Genomic DNA, 21,882 nt, shown 5'->3' with positions numbered 1-21,882 from the left:
ATCTTCGAGGGGTGCTCTTTCCCTCGAAAATCTGCTCTTTACTCTTTGCTGTATCATCTTTGGATGGCCTGGTTTTGACAAAGCCTAACCTATCATCACTCCTTGACATCCAAAACTCCCTTTGTTCCCTTCTGCTTCTTCTTTTTCAGGTGCTCCCGATTGTTGAATCGGCGGGCATCTAGATCTCGTCTTCATTTCGGCAATGGCTTCTTTTTGGCACCGTCTGTTCGGGCGTGAATCCAATTCCGCTGACCGGAAGCCGAAGGATTCTCCCAAGAAAAAGCTTGCGGGCCACCGCCGAAGCATATCACAACTCCTTTCCTCGCCAATGAGGAAGTTCTCCGATCGTGAAACCAGCCCACAACCTCCCCCACACCCCCCGACAAAACACAGAGTAAGAATATCTTGCCATGAGAGGATCCATTACCCCATATATAACCCCGATGACCCGCGGCACAATCCAGAGGTTCGGAATCGACCACCACGCAGAGTTCTACGGAAGAGTCTGGATCAAGCAGCCGCACCACGAACAGTATCCCCTAAAAAGGCATCGCCGTCAAAATCTCTCCGCCAGGCACGTTCCAACTTGAAGGCGCTGGCAGACAGCATTCGACCCAAATCCATTTTCAATCGCAAGAGCATTCCATCTTTCCCAGAGGCTACATCCTCCGCGTCTGAACCTGGTCGGTCGCAACTTGGAACTTTACCCCCAAAATCCGAAGACGGAGCTTTCGTCCACCGCTCCCTTCCTGTGGATATTCCATCGAATTGTTCTGCATCAAAGGCGACAAATAATGACCCACAACCGAAATCCTTCTCCCCTAGCACCGCCGCGATGTCCGATGAGGCAACGTCGCTGTATGGAACTAAGCCATCTCTGAAAACCAAACTTTCCTGCACCCCTATGTTATCAAGACTTTTCGACCGCCAGAGCCGTCGGACTAGATATTCTAGTGAACTTGACTCTCGAAAGTCGTCGAGTGATGCCATAATTGCGGGAACAGGCTTTAATAGGAACAGTCAACTGAAAACGGATGACGATGGTGGCGACCTGTCAGGCGATGATATTTTCGGTCCTCTATGCGATATGGAAACCCCTTCCTCTCGTCATGGCGCCCCAACTGCACCACACATCCGATTCAAAATTCACGATCCCACCAGATCCCCTCATTCAAAAATTCCCGAACCAAGTGTGTTCTTGAAATCCCCCATTCCTTGCTCAACCACAATCGAACACGACTCGAAGGTGTCCTCTGACGATGCAAGTATCAGTTCACCTGCATGCCAAACTACCGTCAGGTTGCCTTCGAGCCGTCGCCAGGGTTCTTCACAGAATTCTGATTCCCGTCTTTCGCTCGAACCGGGCATGTGGATGTCGAGGAAAAATTGCTGGACTTCACAGCCGCCTATTCATCCTCCATCCGAATGCAACACTGAAAAAGATCCGAATTTCGGTGCCGAACTATGTCGTACGGACTGTCGAATAGCCGAAAGCGATGATTCTTTGGTAAGTAACCCTCTGTTGGGGCGCTGGCTGGTTTCCATGGGGGCGTTTGGGAGTGAGAGTGAGCTCAAACTCTTCGATGCATTATCCCTCTCAGGCTCTTCCGGATCTCCAAAGAGCGTAGAGAGCAAATTTACTTCTTGCCACCACGGCGCTCTGGCTAGCCCCAACCAACAGAACCAAATGACTGGTGACCAGAGTGAGCTCCATCCATTCGTGTCCGACGAAGCCAAAGATGTGGCCAATGCGAGTGATCAGCACCGTTATTTGAGTGGATCAACGATAGCTGGTAGCTCAGACGACAGGCAGGAGACTACTCAGGCTCCTTCTGGGGCCAACCAGAATTGTGCGATAGTCAATTTGAACCCTCGTATTTCAATGCTCAGGCGCATTCTTAGCGAGTGCCACCAAGACCCTATTGATCCATTACCTTCCGGTCTGCAGTTTATGATTGAGGCTATTGATCGAACCTCTGGTCTCGAACTAGATTGTGCCGACGAGAAGGAAGTATTCCAGTCACCCGCGAAGTTGTTTCCCATTGGGTTGTCGGAATCACTACGCGAGGAACAGCTTCGTTTGAGGAGGAGCTCTTTGAGCCAGTCTGAGGCTGGGCAGAGGGAATGTGCACCCCCGCTTACTGAGAATTTGTGTACAGAAGACGGGTCTCCGCGGAAGCGCAGCCGGCATTCAAATATGCGTTTGTCAATTTCTACTGATTTGCTGGCGCCCATATCGCTAGGTGACTCTTCGGATCACGGAATTACTCCAGAGATATGCTCTAGCACTGACACGGGAAGAAGTGCCGGAATTTTGAGTCGGAAGGAAGGATCTAGTTCTGATTCACACGGTTCTAGTCAAAGTGAGCCGATGAGTAGCACCACCTACGCAACGACCTTTAGTTCTATCTCAAGCATTCGGGATTTTGACAAGGACAAAAACCAAAACACATTCAGCTCATCTAAGGAGGTGGCCAAAGGGTCTGACGTTGGTAGCGGGAAAAGGAATATCTAGCTTCAATTGGTTACAGGCAGGAATGGAGATATGGTGTCAGTAAAGCATCGACTTGAGCTTGGGAACAGTACCAACCGCAGTCCTCTTTTGTTTTGTCTCAATGGCAAGCTTGAACTGTTGCAATCCGACTCCTCTCATCTGATGCATCGGGTGGGATATTCTTGGAGAAATTCCTTTAGGCCAGTATTTGTTTCTCATTTCCCATGGAGTAGGTGGCTCTCTCTGGGACTCGCTTTTGCCGGTTATTTTCAAAGTAATCTGGTTTGGGGAGTTGTTATAGGGAATTGAGCACTCTTCCGCCGAGGCTTTTTCTCTGTATCTTATATCATTGGGAGACAGAAAATAACTAGGAGACATTCTGGTTTAATGGAATGCATTTTTTCGAGATTTGGTCTTTTAGGTCTTTTTGTTTATGAATACACGCAAATCTTCAAGAAGCAGAGCATCGAACTTGCCAAACTTATCCTGCAAGGAGGGTGTTATTTCGAAATGAAGTAAATTGGATTATTCAAACAGGATCTCTCAACTTGTTTCGAAACCAGCTATGTTTAAGAGACACAGGAGACTTCAAAAGGTGATGATTGAAGGAATTAAAGAAGCAAAAGAAAAGAATATCCTGTAATAATTAATAGCACCTGAGAGGAGAAAAACAGGAATAAAAGAACCAAGTGGGGAGAAAAAAGAGGCAGCATTAAAATAAAATAGACCTATCCTCAGCGAATTTTTAAATAAAGAAGTAATAATCAGATTCTCTCTGCAAACGCATGCAATATGCAAAGTTATCGCGCAGGAAAAAAAAGAGACAGCGGAAAAAGAGAAGAGAAACAAAAGACACCAAAGACAACAGGCCGAGCAGAGCATCACAATCAGATTCATTACGAGTCAAAAAAGCAACACCCATAGTAAACCCTTAAAATGTCGACAAAGAGGTAAAAAGGAAAAAACAAATAGAAAACAGATTGGAATCTTGCCCCCCAGTGGCCTTTTTGTTTTTTCCCCTCATCAACTCAGGACATAAAGGAAAAAAACCAGCCAGGGAAATAATTCCGGGTATTCGTCTTTTGAGTAAGGAAACATGGCAAATCGAGGGAAAAAAAGAAAAAAGAAACCAAAGGAACCTTCGCAAATGCAGACCATCCATCCCACCTGGAAAGTAGCTCAGGGCGCCTTAAGACTGCTCTTTTCTCTGTCTATGGATTGTTTTGGTGGGACGCGCTTTTTCTTTTGCAAAAAAAAATCGTCACTTTTCGGCTGAAACTTCGTCCCATTCCGTCTCTCCATCCTGATGATCAAAGCCATGCCATGCCCATGTGTACATACGTGTGGATTAATAACAAATTTTGTAACCATTCCTTTCGTAGTTCCGAAGCCTGGGGTTTCCTAGGAAGAAAGGCATCAAAATCCAGGTCTTTGGACTGCTATCCCGATGTCATCGTTATTTACGAAGCACCTGCACTATCGTCCTTTCCTTGGGCATGTGATTGCTGTGCGACAGCTGGGCGGGATTTTGTTAACTGAGGAGAGGTCGGGTTTGAGGGTGGTGATGTCGCTAGAGAATCTCCAGTGTCCAAGGACGCCAGGGCACTGCCGAGTGTTAAAAAAACAAAGAACGTTAGTAATTCCGATCCTAGCATTCGGGATTTTCCAACGAAAGGAGCGGACTGCAATCCTCACCTGAAAGCATTTGTGGATGCAGACTCCTTGTCGTCCTTCTTTCCGCCTGGGGGAGTTCCGGTCCGGCTGCTTGCTCCGCTATCCTCACCGCCGCGAACAAGATTGCCACCTGGGCCAATAGTTCGACGACCGCTGCTGCTCCGCGAACCTAAGAGACTCGAAGGGCCAAAAGAAGTGGGCTGGTTGGTAGTTCTAGGGGCCTTGAGACGGCGAAGATCATCGCTACCAACTTTGCTTGAGGCATAGTCCAAAGGAGGTTGGTTTCCATAGCCTCCGGAAAAGTTCCTGGCGTCTCCCCGACCAAGTCCAATACCGCCGCTACCTCTGCTGGCTTGTTGGCGTTTTCGTTCCATTTCCTGTTCTTGTTGGGCGCGAGCGGCCTTGTAATCACTGGTTAGCTTGGATGGCGCAACTGATAGTTCAGCCTTTACTTACTTGTTCTCGAATTTCTTGGATGGTCTTCGGACCCTTGTCGGCATCTTTCGAAACCCAGTTGGCTTTTCTGAGATCGATAATGTCCTACGAGAAGAATTTAGTAACGTACGCTCGCCGGAGACAATTAAATTTACAAATACTCACCATGAGCATGAACTTCAATCGACTTGGAAGACCTGGAGTCTGGACCATTTTGTCGATGCGCTCGAAGTAAGCATTCATCATCATGTGGCCCTTGTCGGAGCTTCTATCCAAAGTAGCACCAATAGTACGCAACAAATTCGTCAAACTTTCGATTTCGGCCTCCTCGGGAACACCTTCGTAGTCGACAAGTTTCTTCACACACTCGTGCATAATTCTGTCCGACAGCATGCTCAATTTAAACAGCTCACCGATGAATTTGACGAGACCAAGACCTCTTCGCTTGGCAGCAGCGGCAATATAGTATTCATCGGACAACATGGCCGCTTCGTCGGTGGTACCCTCTGGTTTTGGAGGCAAATTCACCTTCCATCCACGCTCGAACTCCTCTTGACAACGATTCAAAAGGTATTTTCTGAAGAGACTACCTCCACAAACGACGTTGCCATGCTTGTCTTTGATATTCTCGTCCTGGATTTCTGGGCTCATGCTCTCAAGCATGCGCATGCAGAATTTGGCATAAAGAGGAGCCCAGTGCGCTTCGTCTGTAGCCTTCTCGAACGTAAGCTGAATGACCTGTCTGAGTGTGCGACCGTCGGATTCATCCTTGGACTGGGCGACAATAGCAAGGATCTGGTCAGAAATCTTATCAAATTTTTCGGGAGTCATCTTATTGAGATTAGACTTGACTTTTCCTTGCACGACATCCGGTGGAAGGTGACCATCAGGGCCAACAAGGTTTTGTGCCCGACCGATGCTGCGAGGTTTCCATCCACCGGATGAGGGAGCAAGCGGCTCAATCTTTTGTCCAGCAGTAAGAGGCATAGTCTTGTTGGTCTCTTCCTCCTTCTTAGCAGATTTGTGGGCTTTGCTGGCAGAACGACCACCACGATGGCTGCCGGAGCGAGGAGATCCAGGGATTTGCTGGGCGGACGAGGAGCTTGTTCTGCTCATTGGAGGGCCCATCGTTAAGCCACCTGGACCACGGCCAAACTGTCCGAAATTTCCACCCAAAGCCGTTCCACGCATGCCTGAAATCGGGAAACGGTCCTGACCACCCGATGGCATCGTTTGAGTTCTTCCAGCTCCTTGGAACATGCCCATTCGGTCGAAAGCACCTCCTCCGACCCCGGTTCGAGAAGGAGTCCTATTAACAACTGGAGTTCGCATAGCAGAACGGGAATCTGTAGAGCCATCTCCCACCGTTTCACGGACTTTTGTATCCCAGTCTAATGAAGGCTTTTCCTTGAATACATTCTGGAACTGAAGCAAGAATTCTTTGTTATACTTGAACTTGCGATCAGAAGGTGCATTGACGTTAAACGCGGGACTTGGGGAAACAATGGATGGCGGATAAGAAATCTTGCTGGGGTCTTCCAAAAATCTAGCAGTTTGTAGCGATTTTAAAGCAGCACTTGGCTGTGGCGGCTCCACGGTTTTGTTGGTCTCAAGTTTCAAAGCTGCAGGCTTCTCACGCTTACCACCCGGAATATTCTTCGGCGGGCCCATAGACACGTCGGAGACTGGAGTGGCAGCGCCGCTTTCCGCAGGAGTTTGAACCGCAGGAGACTCCGCGGGCGTCGCAGCTTTATTTGTAAGGGCGGCAAATGCGTCCGCTTTCTCTTTCTTGCTAGCCTCGCTTTCAGCTGCGGCAAGTTTCCTCAAACGTTCCTCTTCCGCCGCTTCAGCCTCAGCCTCAGCCTTCTTCATATTGGCCTCGTATGCTTCAGCTTCTTCTTTTGCCTTTCGGGCCGCCTCCTCCTTCTCGCGTTGTTTCTTCTCCTGGTAAGCTTTCTCTCTGGCGAGTTCTTCCGCCTCTTTAGCCGCTAGCTCTCGTTCAATAGCATCAAAGTCAATCTCTTCCTCCGCAGGTTCCGCTGGCTTCGGCTCCTCTTTGAGTTCTGGTTCCTTTTCCGGCTTCTCCGCTTCTTTCGCCGGAGCAACAGGTTCCGTAGTATCCGTAGCGTCTGTGGAGGGTTTTGTGGGTTCAGGTTGCAGGCTTTCTTGCGATTTCTTCAGCTCCAAAGCCTTCTGCTCTTCAGCTGCTTGCTCTGCAGCCATGCGAACTTTTTCATGGAAAGACTGAATCTTCTCTTCTTGCGTCTGAACTTTACTTTCGGCTTGCTCTTGATCGCCACGGCTAGCGGTGCGAGGGGGAGGAGTCGAGGAAGGGGTAGTGCCTAATTTTGCTGGAGAAGGAGTAGCACGAGCGGGAGAATTACCCTGTCTATCAAATGCAACCACGTCACCGCTATTGGGGTTTTTGATAACAACACCAGAGGATCTTTTGGGAAGAACGAATTGAGGGTTAGGGGAAGGGCTGCTAGTTGATCTATTAGGTGTGTGACTAGGTGCCTGAGTCATGGAAACAGAGGATTGCTGTCCGTGACCGAGGCTAGATCCAGGGCGTTCAGCGGCGGGGGCTTGCGGGGTCGAGGTTTGTAGCGATGCCGTTTGAGCAGGGGGGTTGGCTGAACCTGCGTACTGATTCGGCATGAAGGGTGGTTGAGAGCCCATGTACGGCTGTCGGGCAGGACCAGAAACCAAGTGTGGCATGTGCATCTGATACGGATATTGGGTTGGGTAATAATAGCCGCCGGTCTCGTAACTCGCGGGAGGAGCGTAACCCTGAGATTTAATCATAGTTAGACAATGTTCAAAATTTCCACTCTCGGGTGACAATGTGACAGGAAGCGGTGGGATCTGAATTTTATCTGAACGCCTTCGAGGCGCAGGATTGAAGCGTGTGCCATTTTTATTCTTAGGGAATGAATTGCGACGGCCTGAAAACTGGGGAGGGAGGTGTTGCTTTACTTGTTGATGTCCCATATGTTGTGCATAACCAAAATGTTGTGCCTGCATCGGTGGGTTCGCCATAGGGACGTGTGTTGTCGGGGGCGTTGCGGGATTTGCGCTCGCCATGGCAGGGCTTCGAGCGGATTGATGGGGAGAACCTTGGAAGGGGCCCATGGGTCGCCCTTGCGAGTGGAAGTGACCGCTACGCTGGCCATGATGCGATCTGTAGGTCGAACCTGGAGAATTATAGGGAACCTGTGACTGGTTATAGTTTCTTCCTCTCCCACCTTGAGCATGATATCCTCCACGTGTTGGCCCGCTTGGGATATTATGACCACCCATATCCCCGTGTGCAGATTGCGCCGATTCCCGTCGGGCATGGTTGGGCTGGGGATTGTTGGGTAATGGAGGTTGTGAACCTGGTCGTAGATTTCTCTAAAAAAGTAAAAAAAGCACAGGCGTGAATAAGCATCATTTGATACCTGTTGCCAAAAAAGCAAAAAAAGAAGAAGTAATCCTCAATCATTGGTGGGGAAGAAGAGGAAAGGGTACTCACATTCAAGTCATTTTGCTCCCCAGAGAAATTACCGAAGTGCATATTTCCAGGTCCCTGGATATGGGATGGTGGCTGGCGACCTCCGCTGAGAGTTTGAGGGATAGGTGATGGAGAAGAATCAGGTGAAGTGATACGGTTGTTAACTGGGGAGACGCCGAGTGACGACTGCTGGTTTGCTAAAACTGCAGCTCCCATCGACGGAGAGCTCTGTGAGTCGCCAAAGCCGAAGCGGATGTTATTTGGGCGTCCTGAGACAGGACCGCCATTTGAGATAAAACCAGTCGCGCCAGCAGCGCTGATGGTCATTGAGGGTTTTCTTGCATGATCATTTGCGGCAGGATTTCCGTTGACGATGGTGGGGCCACCGGCACCGGGAACAGGAGGGTTTTGCATAGCTGGTTTACCATTCACTTGAGAAGTTGAAGGCGACTTGCCATGCTGAGATCCTTGAGCCGTTGTTGACACGGGTTTATTCGCCGAATCGCCCGCAGCAACTTGCGAAAACGATTTCTTTGTGGCGCTAGCGTAGGAGCGAGGAGCGCTCGGCACAGGTACAGGTGTCAACGGTGAGGTCTTTCCGCTGGAAGACTGTCCTTGGGATGTGCTTTGAGTTTGTGGTTGGAGGTTTGACGTCGGGGGGTTCGATGTCATTACAGGGAAACTCGTTTAGCACGTGGTATTCTTGGGAATAAGAGAGCGTGATGTCGTTAAACGGCGAGTAGTGATCCTGGATTCCAAAGGTCAAGGTCAGCTTAGGGTCGAAGTTGGCTCAACAAAAATTGCTACAAAGCCACACTTAAAAAATATTGGCAGTTTGGTGGAACAGAGAAAAAAAGAAAAGACTGCTAAATCCACATGATAACCATGTTATTCACAGGCTGAGCAAAAGAAAATATGTTAACAGAGCGAGAAAATAAAATATTGATTTTTTTTCCTTTTTTTTCCCCTTTGAAAAAATTTGTGCTGGTGAAGCCTGGGAGGGCAGTTGATGAGGCTCTGCCGAAAAAGAAAAAAAAAAAATCCTGATGGTTGAAATTCACATTGCTGTGCTTCTTCCCAAAGCCCAACTGAGACTGCCTGTAGGGAACCCAAAGTCAAGAAGCTGGAGAGCAACTTACAGATCCTGTATGATAAAGAATCCAGAAGACACTCAGCAGTGTGATGCTGTTTTCAGTGGCCACACAGCGGACGAGTGGACTGACTGAAAGAGATGAAAAAGGAGCAGTGATAGCGGGCGGATGGAACAGAAGACTGTACTATCCGCGATCGTCCTCTTGCAAATAAAGAAGAGGATCCGCTGGAAAAAGAAGAGGACTCTGACTTTGATTTTTGGGTGATGGGTGAAAAGAGTATGGGGGGAGTCGAGAGGACGAGAGGAAGAGAAGGAAGGGCGAAGAGAAGAGGTTTGCCCAGGCAATTTTTTTTTTTCTTCTTTGGTGACGGTGGAATGCAAAAAGAGAACAAAGTTCGCGTCACTCCCTGTACCGATCGTATCAGATACCGTTTTTTACCACCGTTTCGGCTGTGTTTACACGAAAATGCCGCACAATGTACGTGTTTTTACAAGTACTAGTTGTATTTTACGTTGCGCTTCCTGGACAGACAAAAGGCGACGGCAGGAAGCCTGCTGAGGGTCAAATTTGGTGAAGAGCACGCTCGTCTGGAGTCCTTTGACCGTTTCTGAAGACGGAGATAAACCACAGTAACCGTGTCTTTGGAGCCGGCCACACGGTGCAGCGAACGGCCAATTGGCTAACAAAGCAGGATCAAGCAGATTCTGACAGACATGCACCAAAACCCCCGGTCCTCGGAGACGTTTGACATCATCCAACTCGCCTTCACGCCATGGACCGGCTGTTACTGACTCCGCTGATCCCTAGACACATCCAAGCCAGATGTATCTTCTAAACCAGGACCTATGGCACTCTGAGACTCGGGGCCAGTGATCTCCTACATTTAATGGGCTGGACAAAAAATTTCCCCCAGCCGAGCTCTCACAGCGGCTGCTAGTGTGGAAGGGGGGGGCGGGCTGGGTCAACTGCCTCAGATCCATGCACTTCGAACCTAATATCATGCAGACCGACAACAATCATGCATCATATGTACGGAGAACCTTCTGCTCGGGCTATGCAGCCACACACACTGGCGCAAGATCGCCCCTGGTGAAGCAGCCCGTTGTCGCTGTCAAAATGACATAATAAGAGTGGCTCAAACGCTGGATAAACAACCGCCTGTCAACCTCTTCCTCGCCCCGTGTTTTGCTTGCCACCCTGGCCGTTCATTTCACACATGTAACGTACGCTTTGCTGCTATTACTGATAGCCGAGTCCTTACTAGCCACACCCGTTTGTCGAATGATACCGGGGCGGAATGCCGGCACAGGGCTCTTAGCTATTCAATAATCATGCCATCCAATTAACTTAATGAGACGTTTTACAATCGCCGTTTACAGATTCCCCTCTAGAAAGTAGCCATCCGGAGTACTCCGCAGACCCAGAGCAAATCAAGTATACCAAAAGTAATGGCACGTAAAAGGAAGCCCATCCCATCCATAACCCAATGCCAAAAAAAACCGAAATTCAATAAGTAAATAAGTAAAGTAAACTGAATAAAACCATCTAATCCTCTTCTTACTCGTGCCTCCCAGGTCGTCTCCGCCCGGAGCCATCTTTATAAAATGCCGAGGAAGCGCCCAGCTCCTCATGATCTATGTTTTCAAACGAGTTCTCGCTCTGATTCTTCTTCAGTCCACGAGAGTCGGAATCGTAGCTCGTTCCATACGCTAGATCATCCTCCTCACGGCCCTCGAGTCCTAGGTTTCGATGTTCCCGGTCAAGAGCAGAGAGAAGGATCCGGAGCTTCTCCTTTTGCGAAGCGATGTAGCTAGCCTGCTCGTTCTTCGACGCAGATGCAAGGTTATGTGGCAGCAAACCAGTGGCGCTAAGCTCCTCGGCTTGGGTATCGCGGTTTTTTCCCGTCGATGTGACAGCTGTTACAGCTGAACCGAGCATAGAAAAAAGGTCCGATGCGGGCCCTGCGAGATTTGTACCCGTGCCAGCGGGTAGGTTGAATCGGGAGAAGAGAGTCTGTGCGTAGGAAGCGGGTCCGCTCGCAGGAGGCGGAGGAGCAGCTTCGGCTGCCAAAACTGGAGGTAATCCCAGCACTTTTTCTCGAATCAAATCAATTGCCTGATAGAGGTAGTTGAGACCTGCTTCTTTAGCACGTTCATGCGTCTCGCCAATAAACTCCTCGATTTGGCGCTCGTATTGATGAAGAAAAGGGTCAACACGCTCGAGATATAGCTTCTTTGCACCTTGAGTTTGAGGAAGGACGAGGTACGAAAGCGCGAACAAGCGGATCCAGCTATAAAATGGGAACCTATTTTCCAAAGGAGCGAAAGGCTGTTAGTTATGTCCGGGTTCCGATGAGTTAACGGCAGGGTGCTGAAACTGCTGTACCTACCATCCAACAATAAAGAAAGTCCATGATTCAACCAGCAGCACTATCGACAACACCACCCAGTACATCAGCCATGGGGCAATCTGTGATACGTCAGACGTGCGAAGCGCTTTATATGACGCGAAAATCGGGAAAAGGACGGTAAGAACGGAGCTGCATCATCAAAATCAAGATTAGCTCCATGGGCAAGGGATACAGGAGATCACTCCTAACACCTCGGCGTGGCTTTCTGTGATGTAGCAACGAGCCCGGGTTAACTCACGAAAGCAGGTCTGCTATGATGCCAAACATGACGGTTAAGGAACTACTGTACACAGACTAGAAATGATAGCTTTAGTCGGGGGCGTAAACAGAGTACAGCCCAGGAGATGGTTGATATCAAGGGATTGTCGGAGATAAAACTGTGCGAGCAGAGCGAAGACCGACGACGCTGGAAAGCTTGTATTAAAGAGACAATAGAACAAGGCAGATGCATAAAAAGGACATGCAGATCCACGCCAGCCCTCAACGAGCTATGATTATGTATACAGCTGCGGCGAACAATGAAAGAGAATGGAGAGCACACAGCTGATTCACAACTGCCTAGGATGAAGGCCGAATGGAGAGAGCAAGCCGGAGCGTGCGGACATCCTCTCGCTCGGCCAACGTCATTGGCTGGGAGCAGATGACACTTGGCGTTCGCATTCAGTAAACACATGTTTGCACGGTTTGTTCTCGAAGCGAAACGGTCGGCCAGCGGGCTGCATCCCCTGTTCCACTCGGGGTGTTCTCACTGCTATTGACTAACCATAGACGTCTTTAAGCAATTTACCTTGAAGGTGAACTCTTTACCGGTGTGTACGGGAGTGCATATTGCGAAACTTTAACCGTTCTTTTCGAACATCTTGGTGAAATTTACGGGACAGCTGTCAGTTAAGCAAACTCGAAAACGTGCACCGAAAACGGCGAGTCAGCTGTGGCTGCTATTGGTCACAAAGTCGCCCTGGGCCCCTGATTTCTGCTGTCCGGGTCCTCGATTACTCAAGGGATCGAAAGGATAGAGGGGCTGCTCGGATCGGGGACGATGTCTCTCATCAAGAATACCCAGGGCAATGCCACGCGATCTCTCTAGCAATACCGACTAAAGTTGCATGAGAATGGCATGTATTAACGGTCAAACCATGTGCTACGTCTGGTTCTCTCACTATGCTGTGTACTCCGTACATCACTTACATGGCTGAACCACAGGTTTAGACGGGGTAACGGACTGCAAAAAGGCATCCAAACTCTTGGAAGGATCGGTATGGTTCCGTTTCATTTTTTTTTTGAGATGAGACTGCATCGAGAGCGCCCAAACCTTGATTAATTGGCATTGAAAATGTCATTGATCACGCGCTTCCTCGAGTTGAAGTGGGATATCGACACTCTACACATTCGACGGAAGATGAGGAGGTGGATTGAGTAACGGCCATACTGACTGATTGGTCCTCTTCGCGGATGGTTCGAATCGCAAAGCCTGCTCTATATACGAATGCCGCCACAGCGGCTGCCAAAAGCAAGGAGGCAAGAATGCATCTGGTCGATTCTCCTCGACCATCGCGCCAGTACGGAGTATCAAGTATCCAGCCCCATTCATACGAATGGAAATTGTCGTCAAAGACCGGGATCCAGCATCCACGCGGCGTGCGTAAATTCCATGTTGCAGCACCTTGGCAGATGAGCACGGATGCCGTTCACGCCTGCCAAGCGACAAAAAACGCTTTACAGGGCAGTTGATAGCGCAGGTAGGTGCCAACCCATGGCTCCAGCCCTCACGGGGTGTGTTCCATATTTCGTATCGTCCTTTTTTTTTTTTTTTTTGCTTTTGTTACCAGCACGAGAGACCCAGACGATGGCCGTACTTCGCAAGTGTCCTGCCTGTACTCGCGTAAGGTCGATCCATCCTCGCTCGCTGGATTTTCGGGCTTGCTTCCAGGCAGCTCCCGCTGGTCATACCGGAGCACGATATGGCACAGCCGGTCAGGGTTCGGCTTGGCCGCGGAAATGGCTTCTGATGTTCAAAGTTACATTACATAGGGGCGTTCGATCAATACACGGCGATCAGATATGATAACTATGTACGGGGTAAATACCCGAAAAATTTTCACTGGCTGATTGCGCTAACGAAAACCATCGCCTCCACTTCCAGGCTCGGATCACCGCCTAGCAGTGGGGATTTCATCCCGCCATCACCTGAAATCACTGCCACAGGGCATACGGAGTACATATTTCCGAACTGTGGGAAAACAATCCCCTCATCCTAAGCCCGGCTCACGGGAACCCTGCAGTCTAGCCCGGACCTACCAAACAAAACCAGTTGAGCGTTTCCATGGGTTGGGATGGCGCAACCCCAAAGGCAGCTCGCAGACTTGCTCAGACGGGATGTGACCCATCATGTCATCCTGGCCATCCCATTGGCCAAGATTTTTATCAATCTTACGACTCCATACATCCAAGATCAGATTAGAAAAATGTGGGCCGCACTCGCATCAGATAAAATTTCCACCCGTCCTGTTTCGACGGCTGCTCCATCATATGCGTGTTATTCGCAAATCTTCATCCCGATTTTGCGGATACCGGCGAAGACTCTTCTCCATGTAGCGCTCCAATTGGCGTGACGGTGGCCCGGGAAATCCTGCCTGACACAAGAACATACAAAAGTTAGACCCTTGTCCACTTTTCTGCCCGGAGAAGCTCTTCTCTCTCCTCACCCTTCATTGTCGTCGGCAAGGTGATTTTGGCTTGCTATCGCATTCATCCAACTTGTGCGTGAATCATAATGGAGACCACCTATGACGAGAAAAAGGCACCTTCGCCTCCCCTTCCCGCTCTCCAAGACAAAGAGCTACAGACAGCAGACTTCCCCCGGGAAGAAACACAATCCAAATCCATCTTAGGGAAAAAGAGTCCTGGCGTCCAACGAGTTGAAGCTATATCGAAACACTTTCAATTTTCAGATCGGGTCCTATTCTTCTTTGGGATCTTCCTACTTGCCTATGCGTACGGTCTCGATGGCATAATCCGGTTTACTTATCAAGTACGGTTGATCCACAGATGCATTACGGTTTCAATCTCGCGTTAACACCGATATACAGACACATGCAACAGCCTCATACAACACACATAGTTTATTAGCAACGGTCAACGTACTAAGAAGTGTCATTGCTGCCGCTGCTCAGGTATGGTTACATGTCACCACTTTTAAATGTCGAGCGTCATTAAGATCTGCTCTCAGCCCACTGCCGCAAAGATCGCCGACGTCTTCGGGAGAGCTGAAGTGATATTCGTCACAATCGTATTCTACATTGTTGGTGCGGAACTGATTTATTCCCATTGCTCTTCCTCTGATTGCTCATGTTTTGTAGGTACAATTGTTGAAGCATGCTCAACCGACGTTCAGGCTTTTGCAGGAGGTGCAGTTCTCTACCAGGTAATATTTCCTCCACCTATGTGGATAACTGGTTATCTGACACTGGGATAGATTGGTTACACAGGTATCATGTTGCTAGTTGAGGTTCTCATTGCGGACGTCACATCTCTCCGATCCCGTCTTATATTCTCTTACATTCCTGCGACCCCGTTCATCGTGAGTTTGCCTCAAATCGCTCGAGGAGACTGTGGCTTATACTCGGTAGATCAATACTTGGGTGTCTGGTGATATCACTAGTTCCGTTCTTGGGCAGACAACATGGCAATGGGGTATGTCTTACTCTGACTTTTGCCCGAATAGACGACACTGATGTTGCATTATAGGAATTGGGATGTGGGCGATCATTTATCCCGGTAAGTCAACGGTGACACTTCATTACAAAGCCAATCGTCTAACTAGGCACCTTAGTTTGCGCCATTCCTCTCCTCCTCTCGCTTTACATTGTCCACCGGCGTGCGAAAAAGGCTGGTTCCCTCGCCGATTACAAGAGTCCATACGAATTGCTTGGCTTCCGTGGACTGGCGGTTTCCTTATTCTGGCAACTAGACGTTATCGGCATAATCCTTTTAATAGGAGTGTTCGCACTCATTCTCGTCCCCTTTACCCTTGCTGGAGGCGCACAGCTGCAATGGAGGACCGCCAAAATCATTGCGCCTCTTGTCATCGGGGTCTTGCTTATTCCGGTTTGGGTTTACTGGGAAATGAAGTGCAAACATCCCATGGTCCCATTTAGAGTAAGTTCTCTGAAGCGTCTCTCATTTGTCTGACTATATTTGAATCTAATACTCGGGATAGCTGCTAAAGGATCGTGCGGTATGGGGTGCTTTGGGACTTGCGGTTGCGCTCAACACCGGTCAGTGCCAACATCATGCCCCATGGCCCAGTCACTAATTATATGCCCCTTTACAGCTTGGTATATGCAAGGAGATTTCCTATATACGATTCTTGTCGTCGCTTTCGACGAGTCCATTAAGAGTGCTACACGCATCACGTCTCTTTACAGGTAATAACAACCTTATTCGTAGATATGCCGGCAACAGCTAAATATTCTCAGCTTCTGCTCCGTCATCACGGGATGTATTACCGGTTTAGTTGTATTCAAGGTCCGCCGACTCAAACCGTTTATCGTCGCTGGAACGATACTGTTCCTCGTCGCTTTTGGCTTGCTCATTCATTATCGTGGTGGGACTGGCTCAGCTAGCCATTCTGGTATTGTTGGTGCTCAAGTTCTTCTTGGAATAGGTCAGCTACCCTTCCATTTATGCCATATTTGTTTATTTGTACTGACAGAACTTTAGCTGGTGGATTGTTCCCCTATCCAGCTCAGGCCAGTATCCAGGCCGCAACCAAACACGAACGTGAGTGGCTCCGACCAGGAAATCGGTCAGTATGAATCTAACCTTTGAAATTTACAGACGTCGCCGTTATCACTGGATTATACCTCGCTTGCTACTACATTGGCTCTGCAATCGGAAATTCCATCTCCGGCGCCTTATGGAACCAAGTCCTCCCCAAGACCCTAGAAACTAGACTCGGCAATGCCACCCTGGCAGCGGAGATTTATGGGGACCCTCTGAAATGGGCCAATGCCAACCCCGTAGGAACGCCTGACAGAGACATTGTGATTGAGGCATACCGACACATCCAACGGCTCCTATGTATCACTGGCATTTGCCTATCGGTGCTAATCATTTCTTTCGCGCTGGTTCTGCGCGATCCGATCTTGACAAATGAGCAGAGTCTTGCAAATGCGGAGAAGTATGATGGCGAGACTTCTAGCTCCGAAGATGCGGATAATTGAACGAAAAAGAAAAAGTACTCTGTGTACCCTTTTTTTTTTTTTTTTCTTTTGCCCTTTGATATCGACAATTGATAACAGTGGTCGACCCACACATGCTCCAACATGGGGGTTTCAGGCTATAAGTGCTTGAAGGAGTTAGTGCTGTTTATCCAGGCAATATTGCTTTTTTGTTTGCTTCGGATGATTATGATTATAATTCTGGAGGGCTCAAATGCCATTATATTCAGGTAACCAGGGCATGAGTTTGATCGACTCATTTATTAGTAGGTCAGTACAGAGTTCATCTCTGTAGTTACAATTAAAGTAGATTGGTATTTGTTTCTTGATCACAGAGAACTCCTGATTCTTTATCCACGAAAATCTTAAGTTGCTGTCGTAACACTCTCTCTTAACTTCCCATACGCCACCAAATATTCCAGAGATATAGTACAGTAAATGCCGCGGCCTGTCGTTTGTATGTGAATGGTCTTCGTAATATTCTTCAGCTTCCAATCCAAGAGGGAGCCGCGTCCGAAGAGATAAAAGCATACTTTCAACACTCTGGTCCTTCTTCGATATTCCTGCCTCAAGGATCTCAAAGAATCCAGCTCCCAATCGTTTGTCATCCCCCTATCTCGTTACCTTCCAAGGATACGATACATCATCGTCTTTCCTGAGCCAAATCTTCGACTTTCGTTTGGTCACTTGATGCTCGACAAAAATCTCCTTCGCGTACTGGGCTTTGAATTTGCGAATCCAGCGCGGATCCCACAGCTCGCTAGCCACGCCCAAATCCTTGCAGCAGCGCATCATGGCGTTGGATTTACAACCTTCCGTGGCTGTGGGTATTCCGTCGGGGTTGAAATAGTCCTGTTCGCCACGCGCAATAGATACGAGGCTAGAAAAGTCAGAAACAAGGTCGCTATACCCATCTCATAGGTATCCAGTTCGAAAAGGAAAGCCGACAAAAAAAAAAAAAAAAAAAAAAAGAAAAAAAAAAAGAACCTACCGCCCATGTGCAACAAGGGCATACTCCCTCGTCACCGTCTTCGGCGTGACTATACTCTCACTCCGCGGCACCAAGCCCCATCCTCCAGGACCAAACGCCTTGTTCAGGATCCGCCTGTACTTGATTTCCGGAAGGTACACGATTCCGTCGGGCTTAATTTCGACGTCCGACGGGTCGAGGGCTTGCAAAAGGATGTTGGCTGCTTCCTTGGAGAAGGGTTCGGCACTGAGGCCGTGGTAAGATCGTGTCCAGTCTACGTGTCCATTGGGCGTTGGGCTGCCGTTGGCGTCGAGATCTAGCTCCGGGGGCTTGTCGTCGAGGCCGTTTTTGGAGATGTTTTGCACGGTTAGAGGGTTTTTTGGGGGTGGAGGAGCTTGAGCTGGTGTAGTAGGTTTGGGAGCAGCTGGGGCAGAGGGTGGCTTGTTATTATTAGGAGCATTAAGTTGACTGGCAATCGTGGAGGTTCTGAGGGTACGGAGAGGTGCTGTTCTTAGGAGAGCACTCTGAAGCTGTGAACGCCCATTTGAGGCGGCGTGGATTCGTAGGTATGGGGATGGGCATAGGCTGATCAAGGCCCGATCTGCATGCCGGAGTGCTCGAATTGCCATTTCCACGATCCCTAGGCTGTCTGGCTGCAGGATGGAAACGCGATCTGCGAGAGTTGCTGCGTCGTCTCCGTGCTTTTGGCTTCACGCGTCGGGAGTTTGAAGCAGAGCTGTCACGTGACACAGCAGGCGCCGACGGCGACGACGACGACAAGAAGAGAAAAAAGGGAGTGAGACAGAAATTCAGAAGATGAACGGAGATGGATTCGCTAAATAATGTACAGAGATGATGATATTCTAGTCACGGCTGTCTCTTCGCCTTCACGCGTCCTTCGTCTGGGTCCGCTGGTCGTTCCCCTTGCGTTTCCAGCACTCTCGGAACGCCTCCATCTGTAGCAAAAATCAACCTCAGCAGAAAGCCCTCCTATCCCAATGTAAATCCACGGTAATTATTCGACGATGGGTTTCTTTTACGGATAAAGTGGGAAAATAGAGCGCCGACTGGTCTTTTGGGCCGAAGACAACCGCGGGCTCTCCAAAGATCAGAAGGGCAAAAAAAAAAAACTTACTTCTTTGCTGCACTGCCGCCAGTCTCTCTTTTCGAAGTAGCAGTCGTTCATTTTCGTCTGCTCGACTGTCTACCTGTCAGATCCTTGCCTACTGCTGAATACGCTGCCCCGACGTGGGAAGCAGCCGGAGTTTTTCCTCACCTGAACAGCCTGTGCTGAAGATCCGCTTGTCCCTACCATCCGGCTATCAGCATCACCCGCATCCGTGGGGCTGTCGAGGGGCATACCAGTCATCAGGTTCATCGTCGTCCTCAACCGGGACTATTCTCGCTTTGTCGTCGACCTTGGACATCTTGATACCCTCTCTCTCCTCTCTTTTCCCTAGGGGATTGAAGCAGGTGAGACCGAAAAGAGATTTTCGCCGGCAAATTCTTCCGCGGAGGTCCAAAACTATGGCCGCCACCTCGACGACCACTTCGACCAAACGGCTCAACATCCTGGTCTATTCCGGTGGGCAAAGCTACTCTGATTGGAGACGCAACGTTCTGACGGATTGTTCAGGGAATGGGACCACTGTGGATTCTGTCCGCCAATGTCTGTTTTCACTTCGTCGCCTTTTGGCACCGAATTATGCTGTTATACCCGTGACGGGTGAGATGATCATCAATGAGCCATGGACGTCGAGCTGTGCTCTCTTTGTCATGCCTGGTGGTGCCGATCTGCCGTATTGCAGGACCCTGAACGGCACTGGGAACCGGCGGATTAGCCAGTTCGTTCATCGAGGCGGCGCATATCTAGGATTCTGCGCAGGCGGCTACTATGGAAGTAAGCGTTGCGAGTTTGAAGTCAGAAATGAGAAGCTCGAGGTTGTCGGTGATAGGGAGTTGGCTTTCTATCCCGGAATCTGTCGCGGTTGCGCATTTCCAGGGTTTGTCTACAATAGCGAGGATGGCGCCAGAGCTTCTGAGTTACAAGTGTCGAAATCCTCGTTCCCTGACGAAAAACATATCCCGCCCTCGTTCAAGTCCTACTATAACGGTGGAGGCGTCTTCGTTGATGCTCCAAAATTCGCCCATCAAGGCGTCGAGGTCCTTGCGGACTACACTGAATCGCTCAAAGTCGATTCGGGAGAAGGCCATGCAGCAGTCGTTTATTGCCGGGTCGGCGAAGGTGCTGCCGTATTAACAGGACCACACCCAGAGTTTGTATCCTTAAATGCCAATGTTTCCGTGGATAGGCCTCAACTAACCGCTCTTAGATTTGCGGCGTCCAACTTGGATAGAAACGCAGATGGCCCGGAATTCTGCCACGTCATTGATACTCTAGCTCAGAATGATGAAGCGAGAACCGAATTCCTGCGAGCTTGTCTGAAGAAGCTTGGGCTCCATGTGAACGATGAAACAACAAGGGTACCTCCTCTTTCTCGAATGCATCTTTCTGCCCTGGAGCCACATGCTGCTACGGACCTTGTCTCACTGCTTCGAGATATTATCACGGTGGAAGATGGGGAAGAGTACATTAAAGATGACAATGACACCTTCCATCTAGAAAAACCGTCTTCGCTGAGTATGGACAAGGTTGCCGAAGCGCTCCCCGGCTCCATCGAAGCAAAGGCTGACCAGGACTCGACGGGTGATAGAATTGTCGACTATGACAAGGTTATAAAAAAAGTCGCTATTCATGAAGATTATCCCTCTCCGGTCGAAACCCCGCGATTTAACCATCAGACTTTCTACGGTATGATTAAGGAATATAGATCGCAGTCGAGGGAACGTCTCTCGGAGTTCGGTTCGCACGTCTTATATGCGGAAGTTGTTACGAGTACGAACACTTTACTGGAGAAGTGAGTATAGACTATGTTTCTTCAGTAACATCCAGCTTGCTAACGGCGAAAGGAACACACAAATCCTGCGAAGACTTCCAAACGGGTTTATGGCAACGGCAAATGTCCAAGTCGCTGGTCGCGGTCGCGGCTCCAACGTCTGGGTGTCTCCACCGGGACAGCTCATGTTTTCAATATGCATCCGTCATCCAGTTGAGAAATTCGCAAGTGCTCCAGTCGTTTTCATCCAATATCTCGTCGCAATGGCCATCGTCAAAGGCATCAAAACCTACGATAAGGGATACGAAAACATGCCCGTGAAACTAAAATGGCCAAACGACATCTGTAACCCTTCCCCCAACAAATACCCTTCAACCAAAGCGCATTGCCACTAACACACACACCTCCCAGACGCTCTCGACCCCTCCCAACCTGACAAAATGACCTACACCAAAATCGCCGGCATCCTAGTCAACGCCCACTTCTCCTCCAAAGAATACATCGCCGTCGCCGGTGCCGGCATCAACGCCCTCAACGCGCTCCCAACCACGTCTCTTAACGCCATCCTCGCCACCCTCAACTCTTCTCTCCCCGCCAACAAACCCCGCCTCCCCCCGCTCTCCCTCGAGAAACTCCTCGCACGCATCCTCACTACCCTGGAAGAGCTCTACACCCGCTTCCTTCGCACCGGCTTCGACCAGACCTTTGAAGATATGTACTACGCGGACTGGCTGCATATGGATCAGATAGTGACGCTGGAGGCTGAAGGGGATGTGCGGGCGAGGATCAAGGGGATTACGAGGGATTATGGGTTGTTGGTGGCGGAGGAGTTAGGGTGGGAGGATCGGCCGACGGGGAGAAGGTGGGAGCTGCAGAGTGATAGTAATAGCTTTGATTTTTTCAAGGGGTTGGTGAAGAGGAAGATTTAATGAGAGAGAGGGACAAAGCTATTATTGTTGACTCTGGATTACGGGGAATCGAGATGATTGCGGATGATCCGGGTTCCATTCGATGATAAGTATATCCAATCTACATAAAAAGGCGGTTTAACAGGATTTTTCCGTTTCATCTCACTTTTTTTTCTTCTTTGTTATTTTCCTCTATCCTCGTAGTGAAACATGCGAAATAGCCAACTCCACACACCAACCAGTGTCAAGATAACTAAGAGGATAGAAGCAAAACCAGGCAGACGA

The 21,882-nt window shown here is 49.3% G+C and overlaps 9 protein-coding genes across 9 annotated transcripts; 5 read left to right on the top strand and 4 right to left on the bottom strand.

Annotated features, from left to right (window-relative positions):
* Nucleotides 1-202: 202 nt before the first annotated feature.
* Nucleotides 203-2,571, top strand: CIMG_07851 (uncharacterized protein; the record flags this gene model as incomplete). Its single annotated transcript, XM_001240687.2, has 1 exon — nucleotides 203-2,571. The coding sequence occupies one exon, from the start codon at nucleotides 203-205 to the stop codon at nucleotides 2,513-2,515; it is 2,313 nt and encodes a 770-aa protein (XP_001240688.1). The 3' UTR covers nucleotides 2,516-2,571.
* Nucleotides 2,572-2,871: 300 nt separating this feature from the next.
* CIMG_07852 (translation initiation factor 4G) lies at nucleotides 2,872-9,499 on the bottom strand. Its single transcript, XM_001240688.2, has 7 exons — nucleotides 9,236-9,499; nucleotides 8,118-8,844; nucleotides 7,580-7,996; nucleotides 4,769-7,393; nucleotides 4,625-4,708; nucleotides 4,190-4,569; nucleotides 2,872-4,099 (listed from the first exon to the last, which is right to left on the bottom strand). The coding sequence occupies exons 2-7, from the start codon at nucleotides 8,766-8,768 to the stop codon at nucleotides 3,955-3,957; spliced, it is 4,302 nt and encodes a 1,433-aa protein (XP_001240689.1). The 5' UTR covers nucleotides 8,769-8,844; nucleotides 9,236-9,499; the 3' UTR covers nucleotides 2,872-3,954.
* On the top strand, nucleotides 9,143-9,981 carry CIMG_07853 (uncharacterized protein; the record flags this gene model as incomplete). Its single annotated transcript, XM_001240689.2, has 4 exons — nucleotides 9,143-9,196; nucleotides 9,349-9,520; nucleotides 9,691-9,760; nucleotides 9,882-9,981. The coding sequence occupies 4 exons, from the start codon at nucleotides 9,143-9,145 to the stop codon at nucleotides 9,979-9,981; spliced, it is 396 nt and encodes a 131-aa protein (XP_001240690.2).
* Nucleotides 9,982-10,474: 493 nt separating this feature from the next.
* On the bottom strand, nucleotides 10,475-12,186 carry CIMG_07854 (HVA22 domain membrane protein). Its single transcript, XM_001240690.2, has 3 exons — nucleotides 11,839-12,186; nucleotides 11,580-11,729; nucleotides 10,475-11,495 (listed from the first exon to the last, which is right to left on the bottom strand). Exons 1-3 carry the CDS (start codon nucleotides 11,865-11,867, stop codon nucleotides 10,748-10,750), a joined length of 927 nt encoding a protein of 308 aa, XP_001240691.2. The 5' UTR covers nucleotides 11,868-12,186; the 3' UTR covers nucleotides 10,475-10,747.
* A 170-nt stretch (nucleotides 12,187-12,356) lies between these two features.
* Nucleotides 12,357-13,569, top strand: CIMG_13294 (uncharacterized protein). Its single transcript, XM_004445085.1, has one exon. It carries the CDS (start codon nucleotides 13,053-13,055, stop codon nucleotides 13,329-13,331), a length of 279 nt encoding a protein of 92 aa, XP_004445142.1. The 5' UTR covers nucleotides 12,357-13,052; the 3' UTR covers nucleotides 13,332-13,569.
* A 571-nt stretch (nucleotides 13,570-14,140) lies between these two features.
* On the top strand, nucleotides 14,141-17,151 carry CIMG_07855 (siderochrome-iron transporter Sit1). Its single transcript, XM_001240691.2, has 13 exons — nucleotides 14,141-14,631; nucleotides 14,690-14,773; nucleotides 14,830-14,905; nucleotides 14,960-15,024; nucleotides 15,076-15,180; nucleotides 15,230-15,293; nucleotides 15,348-15,377; nucleotides 15,433-15,758; nucleotides 15,820-15,877; nucleotides 15,934-16,027; nucleotides 16,079-16,266; nucleotides 16,323-16,382; nucleotides 16,440-17,151. The coding sequence occupies exons 1-13, from the start codon at nucleotides 14,374-14,376 to the stop codon at nucleotides 16,823-16,825; spliced, it is 1,794 nt and encodes a 597-aa protein (XP_001240692.2). The 5' UTR covers nucleotides 14,141-14,373; the 3' UTR covers nucleotides 16,826-17,151.
* On the bottom strand, nucleotides 16,852-18,461 carry CIMG_07856 (mitochondrial genome maintenance protein). The gene is made up of 2 exons (XM_001240692.2): nucleotides 17,814-18,461; nucleotides 16,852-17,702 (listed from the first exon to the last, which is right to left on the bottom strand). The coding sequence occupies exons 1-2, from the start codon at nucleotides 18,419-18,421 to the stop codon at nucleotides 17,435-17,437; spliced, it is 876 nt and encodes a 291-aa protein (XP_001240693.1). The 5' UTR covers nucleotides 18,422-18,461; the 3' UTR covers nucleotides 16,852-17,434.
* A 141-nt stretch (nucleotides 18,462-18,602) lies between these two features.
* Nucleotides 18,603-19,222, bottom strand: CIMG_07857 (uncharacterized protein). The gene is made up of 4 exons (XM_001240693.2): nucleotides 19,155-19,222; nucleotides 19,069-19,100; nucleotides 18,928-18,992; nucleotides 18,603-18,748 (listed from the first exon to the last, which is right to left on the bottom strand). Exons 1-4 carry the CDS (start codon nucleotides 19,217-19,219, stop codon nucleotides 18,680-18,682), a joined length of 231 nt encoding a protein of 76 aa, XP_001240694.1. The 5' UTR covers nucleotides 19,220-19,222; the 3' UTR covers nucleotides 18,603-18,679.
* On the top strand, nucleotides 18,822-21,871 carry CIMG_07858 (biotin-[acetyl-CoA-carboxylase] ligase). The gene is made up of 4 exons (XM_001240694.2): nucleotides 18,822-19,377; nucleotides 19,429-20,710; nucleotides 20,763-21,034; nucleotides 21,101-21,871. The coding sequence occupies exons 1-4, from the start codon at nucleotides 19,320-19,322 to the stop codon at nucleotides 21,616-21,618; spliced, it is 2,130 nt and encodes a 709-aa protein (XP_001240695.2). The 5' UTR covers nucleotides 18,822-19,319; the 3' UTR covers nucleotides 21,619-21,871.
* The last annotated feature ends 11 nt before the right edge of the window (nucleotides 21,872-21,882 follow it).

Source organism: Coccidioides immitis (genome assembly GCF_000149335.2).
Source record: "Coccidioides immitis RS genomic scaffold supercont3.3, whole genome shotgun sequence".
NCBI classification, from domain to species: domain Eukaryota; kingdom Fungi; phylum Ascomycota; class Eurotiomycetes; order Onygenales; family Onygenaceae; genus Coccidioides; species Coccidioides immitis.
The sequence above is the reverse complement of the archived record's forward strand: the minus strand, read 5'-3'. Positions and strand labels throughout refer to the sequence as shown.